This window comes from Perna viridis, chromosome 2, assembly GCF_037379345.1.
Source record: "Perna viridis isolate PV_CMFRI_1.1 ecotype Kerala chromosome 2, ASM3737934v1, whole genome shotgun sequence".
Classification (NCBI taxonomy): Eukaryota; Metazoa; Mollusca; class Bivalvia; order Mytilida; family Mytilidae; genus Perna; species Perna viridis.
In genome coordinates this window covers 23,408,729-23,422,794 of record NC_142446.1, presented here as the reverse complement: position 1 = coordinate 23,422,794, position 14,066 = coordinate 23,408,729, and the positions used below count along the sequence as shown (strand labels likewise).

Here is a 14,066-nt window from a genome sequence, read left to right as displayed (position 1 = left end):
GTAAAAGCTAAGTACCGGGTATATAATCCTTGAACCACTCTGTCACTGAGTTAGTTTTCACCTGTTTATCTTTGATTGCAGGTGTATAGAGTTATCAATAGAGGGATATAAGGTCTATTTGTTGAGATGACTGAGTTTGTCTTGTAATTGATGGGATTAGCAGGGTAAGTGAAGATTTATTGGTTTTTTAGGTTTTGTTTTAAAGTAGGCATAAACCCTGTGTGTACTCTCTAATATAATCATGAAGAAGGCTTCTTTTTTTTAGGATAAAAACTTATTTGATGATAAAAGTTTAAGGCTTTAGACAATGTTTTAACCCAAACTATATCATTAATTCAAAAATGACAATCATCAATTTATCTAGCAGAAGATTATTTTTTAAATAGTTATTTTGATAAAGCTATGGTTATTATACACTTCACCAACAAATTTTGGGGTATATAGGAATCACCCTGTCTGTCTGCCCGTCATTTCTTGTCAGCTCAACTCCTATATCGCTCAAGGGATTTTGCTGAAATTTTGTAGGAAGTTTTGGCATCATATGTAGATATGCCTGGTGGAATATAATTACTGTCGGAGTGCTTGAAATGAAGATAATCTAACTTAGGTACATAATAAAACCTTGTAAGCACAACTCCTAAACTGCTCCATGGATTTTGATGAAGTCTTAAACGAAGTTTAGAAATCATATGTAGATGTGCATGCTGGAATATAGTTGCTGGTGGAGGACTCCAAAAGGGGATAATTGAAATTAAAGGGTATTATTTTAACTTCATCATTTGAAACTGTGGGGATATTCTCTGTGTGAGCTTACTGACAGTATTTCTACTTATGTAGCTCATTAAAAGTGCTAAAAATAAATTATTTTTGTATTTCCTGAATTTCTTAATATATGTTGTTATAAATTCTATACATAAGTTGTTTTATAAATAAATTTACATTGTTCTTACAAAACAAAATTTTCCTCAAAGAAAGATACTGTTCTACATGTGAAATGGTTGAAAAGTTTATTATTCTTATGAAATATATCTGTACTAGTAAGTTTTACACAAGAACTCTGTGAATATAACCTTATAATTTTTATGGAAGAAGTGACTGTAAAGGATGACTACTTTTCAATGAACTGGATTGTTTATCAGTGTTATATTTGTTCAGGACTGAAATGAATTAATAAATCAATATAATGGACTGTTTGATATGTTAAGTGCTTGTATGTTTGTTTTTATGGAATGACAGTTTTTGAAATTCAGGACAAGAACTTCACAATATTTTTGTCTATGAACATGTCTCTCTACTCATAACTCTCTCATTTTTTAGGCCCCGTGCAGGTCCGGGTGTTAAAAGAATAGGCCTGCAGCAGCGCTAAGCTTGTCGTATAAGGCGACTAAATAGTGCTCAGAAACCTAGCCAGGGGCTAGGCGCTCTGCCCACAGAGCAACTGGGATGTGTGCCCCATGTGGTGGAATGGGGTACCCCTGGCGTGTTACATGCTGGAGTTGTCAGGCTATAATACAGAAAACCTGACCGCAAACCATAGTGGTGCACCATGTTGGGAAAGATGCCACGTTCCTCGCACGTTAAAGAACCCTGCTGTGGTATTCGATAGGAGTAGGAACCTTTGCGCTCCGCCACAGGAGGCTAAATTGCCCGACCTTAACCATCCCCCCTTTTTCCAGTGACAATCAAAATTTGTCGACCCTATTATCCTTGTGTCCCATCCTTTTTTTTCATTTCATGTTCATCGTCTGAATATAGCTGAAATGTTGCTGCTCGGACGTTAAACCCCAACAAACAAACAAACTCATTTTTTAGCTTAAGGCCATTTGAGCTATTACCATCACTTGGCGTCCATCGTTGTCGTCTGTCTTCGTCCATTGTTGTTAACAGTTTTTCGAAACTCTTCTCTGAAACTACTTGACAAATTTTATCTGTCGAAAAACATGGCCCCAATACTAAAAAAAGAACATAGGGGTCAGATAGAAGTTTTTTGCATACATCTCCAAAACTGTTAGGTTTAGCAAAATTTTGACTTTGGAGTAAGTGTTCAGAACATTGAGATCTATTTTAGGTCAAAATTTTATGTAAAATTGTTTAGCCATGTTGAAGTTATTACCTGTTTTGGATGTTTTTTGGCTATATTCAAAAATCTTCTCTGAAAAATTATGTTTTTAGCAGTTTTCACTCTTATTTTGTTAACTATGATAGATAGGAAGAAACTTTCAATTGCAGAAATGATCCTTATGATAACACCTACAAAATTCTGCAGGATCAAAGATGTCAGATGACTCATTGTAAGAGTTATAGCCCTTGAAAGGCAAAAAATGATGTTTTAGCAGTTTTCAGCCAATATCTTGAAAACTATAATAGATAGAGAGAAACTTTTGATAGACGAATTGATCCTTATTAAATCTATTGTCCTTGAAAGGCAAAAATTAACCAGGTTAGCAATTCAGGCTCCTGGGAGCCTCTTCTTGTTATTTATTTTTTGTGCTAAGTCATTATTTTAGGTTTTAAAACTTGTTATTCATGTGCTTAATGAAGGAGTATTTTATGTGCAATAGGTCCTGAAATCTTTTAAGTCCAATGTCATATTTAATTAATAGGCATAAATTCACAGAAACTGCAATGGTCACTGTGTGAAAATCTTACAGCTGTTTCCAAATAAAGTAAGAGGAAATTAATGTAAACAGATTTATGAGGGTTAAAAAAAATGTATGGTCTTCATTTTATTTTTGCAAAGTTTACCTGAATTATTTTGCCTCTGTTATTCTAAGAATTTGTTTTTATATGAAATGTTACCAGTAATCATGTGACTGTGATAATGTTACCAGAAAGCTTTCAGAAAAAAAAACCAAAAACATAAGAAAACAAAAAGGTCATGGGAAAGACCTACATAAAACCGCTATTTAAATATGACCACAATTTTGGAATGTAAGACCCAGTTGTCCATGTTGTTATTAACATTGTCTCTATACATTTGGTTTTCATGTGATAACTTGAATTTTAATTGGTTGATCTTGATAAAAAATTAAAGAAAAGGTTCTGTATTACAAAAGGAAGGTTGTCATCAGTTTTTGGAATTAAAGCCTTGACAGTATGTAATGTTGTAGGATTCAAACACTTTTACTTACTGTAAAGTAGCACATTTTTGTATTATGTTTTGGTGACCAATCTCCAATCAGTTTTTAGTACAGCTCTGTCTTAAAACCTGGCAGAAGCTTATGATTAGTGATTCATCAATTTTTTAATCCCAAATATTTTTTGACTGGAAATTCTTCAGTAGGCATCATAAAAACTGTATTCGAAAATAATAGTGAAAATGAAAGTTGCCCACACTGGAGGCATTAATACTTAAAATTTTACACTATTATTTCATGGTATATAGCAGATCCAAGGAAATAACACAGTAAGAGTTGTTTTTATGACCAAACAAAAGTATTTAAACAGTTTCATTGATTATCTTGAGATATGATGAATCACCCCCTGTCTGGTTTTAAGGCAAGAACCAAACTTAAGTTGTGATTGTTCCCTTAAATCAAATAATAATAATCAACAAAGAAAATATTCATGACTGTTGAATTTTTGCAAAAATAGTGATAATTCAATTGCCAAGATGATTTCAAAGTTTTCAGTAAGTTATTGTTGGAAACCAGGAAAATTGTTGTTTTTTCCCTTAAATCTTCATGATTACAAACATATACCCTAAAAGTAATCATACCCTGACATAAGTGGCATGGAACCTTGTGGTTCTATTTCTTAGGTATCCATACTCTTATACTAATTTACCGGTAGTTATGTTTTATGAAATGCTTGCTTTTGGCCTTAATTGTTTAATTAGAATGGTTGGATTTTTGTAGCCTTTACCTTTTAGAAATTAGGAACAAAAAGAAGTCACAGAGATAAACATTTTTGTCAAATTTGCATGAATTACTCATGTTTTAATTATGAATTTTAGAGTTCTTTGGTACTTTCATTTTGGTCAATTTTTTCTGCTGATTCAAACATTTAATAAAATACAAACTTTAGAGCTGTGTCAAGATTGAATGTTTTGTCCATATTTGTTCCAACCATTCAGAGTTCAACAACTGCACCCTATATAAATAATGTTGATGCCTGTACCTTGGAGGTACACTTGAGGTAATCTGTAATCGCCATTAAGCCTAGGTGGCCTGTAAATATAGTTTATAATATTGTCTGCCTACTGCATGCCAGAAAACCAGTTATGTTTTTACAGATGTAATGGAATCTAATGATGAGACAGAGTTGTATCTAGAGCAGTTAAAGGAAGTTTTTGACAGTTGTGATTCTTTTGACAAGGGATATTTAGACAGAGAGGAATTATTAAAACTCTGTGACAAATTACAGTTGGAGGAGCAAGCTGATGCTATTGTGGACTACTTATTAGATAACACAGAGGATGACAAAGTAGGCATGAGTATGGTCAATTGCATTGACATAATTATCTGAAATAATTGATAGTAAAAGATTCAACAATAAGTTAAATGAGTTTGAATCACTATACTTACATGTATGTCTGATTTCACAGTTTAAAAAAAAAATGAGAAATTGAATTTTTCAACAAATTACAACACTAAAAATTGCATTTAGCTAAATTGTATTGTTGGAACCAATGTCAACATACAGTTTTCTTGATAAAATAGTATCTTTTGTTATGATCTTGTACATTTTTAGCTCACTTGGCCAAAGGCCATGTGAGCTATTGCCATCACTTGGCGTCCATCGTCGTCGTCCGTTAATAATTTTTCAAAATTCTTCTTCTCTGAAACTATGGAGCGGAATAATATGAAACAGATGTTCCTTAGGGTATCTTGCACAAATGTTGTGTTTAGATATTTGATCCGTCAAAAAATATGACCACCATTACTAAAAATAGAATATAGGGGTCAGACTATAGTTTTTCACATATATATCCAAAACCGTTAGGTTAAGCCAAATTCTGACAGAGCTAAAAGTGTTCATGAGATCTATCTGTGGTCAAATTTTCATTTTTATAAGTCAAGCCATTTCAGAGTTATTGCCCTTATTGGACTTTTTTGCTATTTTAAATGTTATTTCTTTCAAAAATCTTCTCCTCTGACCCTACTTGACCAATTGGAACTAAACTTGGTATGAATGTTCCTTGGTGTATCTTGCACAAAAGTTATGCCATCAAAAACATGGCCGCCATTACTAAAAATAGAACATAGGGGTCAGCCTCTAGTTTTTCACATATATATCCAAAACTGTTAGGTTAGGCAAATTCTGACATGTTTAAAAATGTTCAGCATGATGAAATCTATTCGTGGTCAAATTTCATTTTAATCTGTTAAGCCATGTAATGGTCCTTATATTAAATCCTACCAAAGTCTTTTTGAGTCAGAATTGTTAGACAATTTCTTGAGACAATTTCTTGTTAAATTTATTGCCATTGAAAGACAGAATTTAACGAGGTGAGCGATTCAGGCTCTTTGGAGCCTCTTGTTTATATCTGCAAAGATAAAATGTTTGTTAATGGCTGAACCAGTTTCTGACCTCTGAGGCTGATTCAGAATTCCATGTTAGGGGAAAAGTGGTTGGGGGAGGTGGGTAAGATCATAAAAAGAAGAAAAGGCAGAGCAAAGGAAGGGAAGAAAAATTTTGTGGGTAGATTATTGTGAAGAACTGAGATTTTATGCACAAACAATTTTTTCTCAATTGTAAGCAGGTGTACGCTGGGTTTGCCCCCTATTAATATGTGCCTGAACTTTATTGGGTTCAACCTCATGTGTTCCCTTGTCACTATTGGTAACATAACTTTTTCTAAATGTTGGTAGTAACCTTTGTCATGAACTCAGTCTTACCTTTTAAGAATTATTTAGAACGTTTAGTAAAGTACAACTTTCTATGAAAAGCTATTACTTAGTTCATTTTTTTTCCTATAAATATCAGTACATGAGAGTTCTCAAACTATTTCAAAGCATTATTGAAGCAAGTAGTGCTGAACATCTTGAAGAGAATTTCTTAATACACAAAGGCAAGAATCTCCATATTAAGTATTGGTAACCCCAGTGTTGGAAGTGTTCTTTGACACAGTTTTTCATGTTTGATTTAATGCTTTAAACTGAGAAAGTTAACTGTGATACTGAAGGCAAGCTTTTCATTTCTCAAAATAATGTATGAACTAAAACCTTTTTCACTTTGGAAAATGCAATCCCCAACTGAGGTACCTTTTGACCCAAGAAAATGATTAATTTTCTTTTTCTGGTATTATTTTGTTAGCTTATTAGTTTCTGTTGAGCAAACACTTCACAATTCATTCATGGTTACATAGATATTTTGGCATTATCTCAATATACTCACAGTCAGAAATCATATATATTTAATGATATTGTGATGTAATATAACTGTTGTAAAAATTTACTTTTAAAATTATCTGGGCACTTTAAAGTGCTATAACTACAATATAATATATTGATAAATGACAAATTATTTGTTTTTCGAAAGGTTTTAATTTGAAATTGAACAATTGAAATGATAAGTGTGATCTGTAATGTAAAGTTTTAAAATTTTTAAATGCACATTTTTACAGACCTATTATGGTATTCCACTGTCCACTGGTCCATCTGTCCATCTCTTTCCACATATTTTAATAAATTTTCCATCTGAATGACTTTTGGCCTTTCCTGCAAGGTTTCTAGGGAGGAAAGTTGGGGTATCACCAAAGAGCTTTGCTCACAATTTTTCTAGTTCTAGTTGAGTGTTAAAGAATGGTAGATGTTTTAACACAATGGTAGATGTTTTAACACATATTTCCACCTTAAGCCTCCTGTGTGCTTCAGAATTAATATATTTCCACAAAATGTAAATTTGTTAGAACAGCCATGTCAGAAATAAACTAAATGAAACTTGTATAATTACAAATAATTACAACATTTCTTTCTTGTTTTTTTGTAAGAAAAACTTGAATATTACATAATGTGCTCTTGTTTCAGGTAACATTTGAAGGTTTTAAAGCCAACTTTGTGGAGATCCTTTGTCAGTCTACAATTGAACGAGTAGCAGGAGAGGATGACAATAGCAATAGTCAGGATGTAAGTGAAATTACTGATGAAACAGGTGATGAGACTGATGTAGATGGTGATGAGGAAGTGGAGGAAGATGAGATTGTGGAGGAAAGAATAATTGATGAAGATAAATATCAATTTGGTAAGGAAGACATTCTTTCCTTTGAATATTTTCTATGACTTGGCAAGTGTTTTAAGATAAGTAAACATGTGAAAATTATATTAAAAAAAGCCTGGAAAATTGCTTTTATAAGAAATTTGTGAGTTAATACTGTCACTTTACAAACAAAAATATGTATTACCAAGAAAAACATTGCACACATAGTACCAATGATTTTAAGGCTGCATACTTAATTTTGAATCCTTCCTATCAAGTGTTACATAGCTTTAGCTAATGAAAAGTATCTGAAGTCAAAACGCAGGATTTTATTGAGAATAAAGTTGAGTGTTGTTCCAGTAAAACATATAAGGGATGTGAGGAGTGCGCTTTTATTCTTTGCATATGGGTTGGTGCTCATGTTTCTTGACAAAATATAAAGATTAATACAAAACATCAATAAAACTTCTAAAGGTGGCTCCCTTGGTGAAAAAGTGCCTTCTCTGGGTACCTCATATCTTTTAATGGAACAGCCCTGATATGTGATTCAGAAGAAAATGGTGTTTTCCAGTTTTTGCACAAAAAACTGAAAACACGTGCACCAATTATTATGAAAATTTGGGAAAGTGTTTCTGTATACATCCATTGTGGTAAGGTCCCTTTAATTTTTTAGCTTACCTGGCCAAAGGCCAAGTGAGCTTATGCCATCACTTGGCGGACGTCGTCGTAAAAAATTTTCAAAAAATCCTCTCCTCTGAAACTACTGGACTGACAGGTTTTAAACTTGGCATGATTGTTCCTTAGGGTGTTCTGCACAAAATGACTGTTGGGATTTTTGATCCATAAAAAAACATGGCCGCTGTTACTAAAAATAGAACATAGGGGTCAGATTCCAGTTTTTTTGCAAATAACTCAAAAACCTTTGCTTTTAGCAAATTTCTGGCATAGGGTAACATGTTTCAGCATCATGAGATGGACCTATGCCAAAATTTTCAAAACGATTGGTCAACTGATGTAGGAGTTGAGGCCCCTGAAACAGTTTTTTTTGCATTTTTCACATGTGCAACTTTGAAAATCTTCTTCTCAAAATCCATTTGCACAGAATTCAATGAAAGTTGGCATATATGTTCCTTAGGGTATCCCACACGAATTGACAGTTGGGATTGTTGATTCATGAAAAATCATTGCCGCCATTACTAAAAATAGCACATAGGGGTCAGATGGCAGTTTTTTGCAAATAACTCAAAAACCGTTGCCTTTAGCAAATTTTTGGCATAGGTAAAATTGTTAAGCATCATGAGAAGGACCTATGCCAAAATTTTCAAAACCATTCATTGACTAATGTAGGAGTTACGACCCCTGAAACAGTTTTTTTGTGGTTTTTTTTTCACATGTACAACTTTGAAAATCTTCTTCTCTAAAACCATTTTAGATCATTGAATGAAAATAAGCCTAATAGTTCTGTAGTGTATTGTGCTCAAAATGATTTTTGTGAATTTTAATCCGTGAATAGATATGGCTGCCTATACTAAAAATGGAACTTAGGGATCATAAGACAGGTTTTTAAAAAAATTCTAAAATTGTTGCCTTTAGCAAAATTCTGGTTCAGGTCATGAAAATGCTATGAAAAGCATTTCCTGCATTTGACAATTCAGTTGATTTTAACTTAGCCTGTCTCATTCCTCAAGTTTTTCAAATAAGCAAAATGTTAACCAGGTGAGCGATTCAGGCTCTCTTGAGTCTCTAGTTTTTTTCAGGTTATGGAGATTAATTCTTAACAAAGGATGGGAGAGGTTTCAAGTTTTTGCACAATCACTCAAAAAAGCTTGCACCATTTAGAATGAAACTTTGGGAAAGTGCATGTAACTAAAGTGAAGAGCTCCCTATAATTTTCCAAAAAATCAAAATTTTTCACATGAAGTGACTTGTGTGTAACTTCAGAAATTTCTTGATGGTATTTGATCTAAATCAACTTGGTGAAACCAATATTATTTTAAAGTATAAACTTTTTGAAAATTATTTTATCTACATGTGTTTTTCTTCTTCATGCATATGCATATGATATCAAATAAACGTAGCAGCTTAGCAATTCAGTGAAAAGTAATTTATTTTTGCATTACCTAAGTGTTCAAACGCAGGCTTCAACTATGTCTCCAAGACACAAAGTTTCTAGGATAGTCTTACTATGAGTGTTTTGACTAATCAGTCATTGTGGAGTGTGGGGGCATCACTTTGTCTAGTTTAATCTTCTTTCAGAACAAGAGGATGAAGTTAGCATCAAGAAATATGGGAGGAGGTCAAAGCCACTCAGTAAAGAAGATTTTGAAGGCCTTGACCTAACTGAAGCTAAGAACGACAAAATTGTTAAGGGCAAACCACCTATCAAACCCAAGAAACAGGTACGTTTGTATTCTGATATAAGGTCAAGGGTTCTGAAGAATAATATAAAGTGTGACTCAAAAGGCACTTGCCAAGTGGTACTGGGAAGGTTCTTATGGTAGAATTATATTGACTAATGTGGTTTTACCATACATGTTCTTTGTGGAAATTCAAATTTAGTTGCCAATTTTAGGTTCTCATCTGACAGACTAATAAAAATCCCATAAAAAAACATTTTTTTCTTCAGAACATTTATTAAGTACTGCAATTTGATTTTAGAAGTCTTCAGATTATTTAGGTTGTAATAACTGCAGACAATTTTTAATGCTCCACCATGATGCATTGGTAACAAAACTTTTTACTGTTTTCCTTATGTACACCTGTCTCAAAAAACTCAGAAACTATTTAGGAATAATTTCAAATTCAGTAGATTCAGCATGAGTTGTACTGTCTCTTAGAGTTTTTGCTTGGTTGTACATTCTGACAGTTGATTGTTATTGGTGACAAATCCATTTTCTAAGGAGACTTATGTAAATCATATGTTCAAAGCTTTTTATTACACCCTACAATAAAAGTAAGGAGATTGGAGATCTGAGCATTGACTGGCATTAACACCCTTAAATTGAACTGTAGGTTTGCACCATTATAATTTTTTTATGAACTGATCACCAGTTTTGCACATATGACATATGACAAGTTGTATTGAGACAACAAATGTTTTTCTCCTTAGAAAACATCTAAAAAGAGGGTGATTTTCATAATAAAGCATATTATCAAGAACCATGTAAGTAAACTGTGCACTGTTTTTGTTTGCTTTTTAACATGTTGTGTTTCTTTCTTTTAGTTTAGTCAGTCAAGCTTACATTGTTGTCTCCCTTGCTTGCTGCTTATCAGTCCACAATTAGATCTATTGGATAGATAAGACTGCAGTTTTATTAGTGCATCAAAAGATTGAATAATACTTTCTATTACAACTATTATAAAAATAAATTGTGTTATATATTAGAATGGGGTTGTATTGACTATATGTCATCATTGGCATCTGTAGAAACTTGGTTTTCATAGCATATATTGAGGATAAGTTGATAGATCATAATAAAATTTTACCGTAACGTTCTATATAATAATATGAAGATGTGAGATTTTAAGTTCGGTCAAATCAAAAGAAAAATGGCTAGTTCATTTGATTTTTCAACAAAAAATCAAATTCTGTAGATTTTTTATTCTCTTAAATGTAATTAGATTTGGATTATATTTTAATGCCATAGTTTTTCTGTGAATCCCAATCAGTATGTAGTGTTCTTGCCTTGTCCATGGTTCAACCACTTCAGTTGTATGAAGCTGTGCAACACAGATCACTTTATTGTTTATAGATTGTTTTAACTGTTGTCTGAAACCAGGGAAAAAAGAACTTAAGCATGATGATTCTTAGTAAAATTTATTTTCAAGTTTGTAAACCTTGATTAACATGTAGAAAGCTATGATCACCTTTCAAAGATTAATTCTCTGCACATCCTGTATATTATGTATTAAATAAACCATCACAACGACAAGATATTTTTGTAAATTATGTAATTATTTATTCAGTCAGGTAAAGATTTAAATATTTAAAGATATTATATTACAGCAATATATTAGTTTTATTTTAAAAGGATGCTTTATCATTTATACGGTATCTTGGATAGACTTTAATACATTTAATAGATCTGCCCATTCAAGATGACCTGTCAACAATTGAAACCCTTGAAAAATTTAAAACAGTGTTCTTTGTGAAATTATTGAATCAAGTTCATGGTTGACTTGTTAGAATCAGCCATCATGTGAGAAGTTACAAGTTCAGGGTAGATTTTTATCACGATGATTGATAACTGAATGTAAATGTATCTTAAAGGCCTTATAAGATATTGAGATGTATGTATTTATTAGTCTTTATAAGGTGAACAGCATAGAATCAACATTAAGCTAGGGAAATATGAAATATTTGAAATAAATGAAAAATTTTGTTATATTTTAATATAATTATTGATCTGAATTTGATGACTTGACCTAGTTGATTGTGTTATCTTAAATCAAACAGCTTGTATTGAGAAGGAAATAAAGAAGTAATGGCTATGCTTGGTCAGACATGGAATTTTTAGACACATTGAAGCTTGTGTTTCAGTCTTCACAGTAGTATAAAGCTCAGGACATTAAGCCAGTTATTTAAAAAAAGTATTGTAAATTAAAAGACAAAAAGATCAGGTTAGAAGTTTCAACAGGTGTATTGTTATAATTAGGTGGCTTATCTATAGACATGTGAATACCTGAGGACGTCAGGGCCAGTTTATCATTAATCTACTAATAAGGAAGATACATCATGTTCCAGAATGAAGGGTTACAATAGTGTATTACAAGTCAGGTACATGTATTACTATGAGGAGATAATGTGTTCTATATTATTGAACATATATAATATTGAATGCATTGAGGACAGACTCAATATTACATACGGAAGAACATTTCTAATTGCTACAGGGCTGTCTATTGATGGATGGGTGTACATGTTTAAATGTTAATAAGGTGAATAGTGCATGTATTGGGATTACATTACTGTAAATATGTATATCAGGAACAGAAGAAAAAAATAATGTGTAAAGTAGAGATGGATTAATAGATATAAGGATGTCTGAGTAAATACACTGGATTGGAAAAACTACTTAGTATTGAATTGTACAGAAATGCTTAGGAAATATGTTCTTCATAAGCTCCTACCACTAGTGATACTATTTCTCATTGGAACATTTTGTCTATGGAACTTATTGTTATCTAAACCTGGAAATGAATCTCAATTTGATCCTCATATGCCATTTAACAGTGATCTGTTTGCTTATGCTGCAGTTGGTAAAAGTATGGAAAGTGAGAGAAATAAGGAAGCAGTACTCCCTGATCTTATAGTTACTGCCAAACTTATTCCAATGGAAAATAAACATTTTGATATAGAGAGACCTATCAGAAAGCTTTCCCCAAGCACTAGCAAGAAAAACAGTTTACATTCAAAATTGTGTAAAGGCAATAAATGTAATTTTGTCTTTATAAAAACAATGAAATGTGCCACTGAGACTGTTGTAAGAATTCTAAGAAAGTATAGTTATGACAATGATCTCAATATAATGCTACCTCGTAGACAGAGATTATATCTTGCCTGGCCATATCTCATGGATGATTCCGACTATCGTCTTTCTGATCGTCCATTCAATGGATTAATTGATCATGCAATATACAACAAGACAATCATGAACCATTATTTTCCTCCCAACACAACACATTATGTAACTATCATACGTGAACCATTGAACCATTTCAAATCAGCATTTAGTTACTTCAAGATAGAAGCATTAGCTGGCATCTTTGCTAAACATCCTTTGAAAGAGTACCTAGATAACATTGAATACTATGACTCTGTTTATAAAAGTCATGAAGCATCACATTTTCGATATTGTATTCCAGACGGCTTTTCAGTGACAAAAAATTTGATTGCACACTGTTTAGGTATGCCATTGGGATTCCCTGCAGGTAGACCTAATATTTCTAAAAACTTAGCTGCTGTCAAACAGTACATTAGTAATTTGGACAATGAGTTCTCCCTGGTGATGATTGTAGAATACTTTCATGAATCTCTCATACTGTTTAAGCGTCTTTTGAACTGGCAGCTGAAGGATATTATATATAAGCGTGTTAATAGGGGAACTTATTATTTTGCATTTTCTCCAGAACATAAAGCTAAACATAAAAAATGGACTCCAATAGATTATTTGATATATGACCATTTTAATAAGACTTTATGGAGAAAAATTGCTGCCGAAGGTCCTGACTTTTATGAAGAGGTTCATCAGTTTTCTAAAATTCAATTTGAGGTGAATCGTTACTGCTGGGGATTTCATAAAAACAGGGAAAGTAATCTGGAGGTACAATCCTCGCAATTCAATCCATCTTTTAGAATCATTCGTGATGATTGTGAATCTATGGATAAATCGTGGCTTGTTAAAATAAAGGAGAAATTTGACAGAGACAATCTACATGTCAGAGATCCTCGTCCAGAGCTGCACAGAGCAACTTGTTAATTAAAAATAAAATAATTTTAAGTATGTTGATTATTATTAATTAAAAGTATTAAAAGTAATTTTTTTTTCATATGTAGTTGATAAATTAAGTCACTTAAAAAGAAGTTATCACAAAGTGCATATGATTGAATTTGGGAAGTCTCGATGGAATAATAATGAATTTAAAAAAAAAGAAATTTATGTTCAATTCCATCTATTGTTATCATGAGCTTTTTGTATCATATTTCTTTTGAATCAATGACAACTTCCTCACCTTTAGAAAACAAATTTAAAATTAAATGTACTGGTAGTACTTAATACACACTGTAGTCAGTCTATGGGATAGTTAGCCTGTAGTCTGTCTATGGGATAGTAAGTCTGAATACCAGCTGTTTATTTGTTTTGTGTATTGCCTGTACTTCTTATAATTTTGAAAATCAATCTCATTTCAGAAATAACTACTTATGT

General features: G+C 32.4%; 2 protein-coding genes across 9 annotated transcripts in view; both read left to right on the top strand.

The window, feature by feature from the left end:
• The window catches only part of LOC148624134 (uncharacterized), a 62,397-nt gene that overhangs the window by 4,605 nt on the left and 43,726 nt on the right, over positions 1–14,066 (top strand). For 6 of the 8 annotated variants that reach the window (XM_088566653.1, XM_088566657.1, XM_088566660.1 and 3 more), the window contains 5 exons: positions 82–164; positions 4,235–4,425; positions 6,972–7,185; positions 9,397–9,539; positions 10,250–10,303. In XM_088566653.1, the coding sequence (XP_088422779.1) occupies positions 4,240–4,425; positions 6,972–7,185; positions 9,397–9,539; positions 10,250–10,303 (597 nt within the window). In that variant the 5' untranslated portion in view covers positions 82–164; positions 4,235–4,239. Of the gene's footprint in view, positions 1–81; positions 165–2,603; positions 2,667–4,234; positions 4,426–6,971; positions 7,186–9,396; positions 9,540–10,249; positions 10,304–14,066 lie in introns of all 8 variants that reach the window. The other 2 variants (XM_088566654.1, XM_088566659.1) reach the window with 2 other exon arrangements.
• On the top strand, positions 10,456–13,643 carry LOC148624136 (galactose-3-O-sulfotransferase 2-like). Its single transcript, XM_088566665.1, has one exon. The coding sequence runs from the start codon at positions 12,237–12,239 to the stop codon at positions 13,617–13,619; it is 1,383 nt and encodes a 460-aa protein (XP_088422791.1). The 5' UTR covers positions 10,456–12,236; the 3' UTR covers positions 13,620–13,643.

Excerpts from the sequence above, each read along its gene's own strand:
- LOC148624136 (XM_088566665.1), top strand. The coding sequence starts at position 12,237 with ATGCTTAGGAAATATGTTCTTCATAAGCTCCTACCACTAGTGATACTA.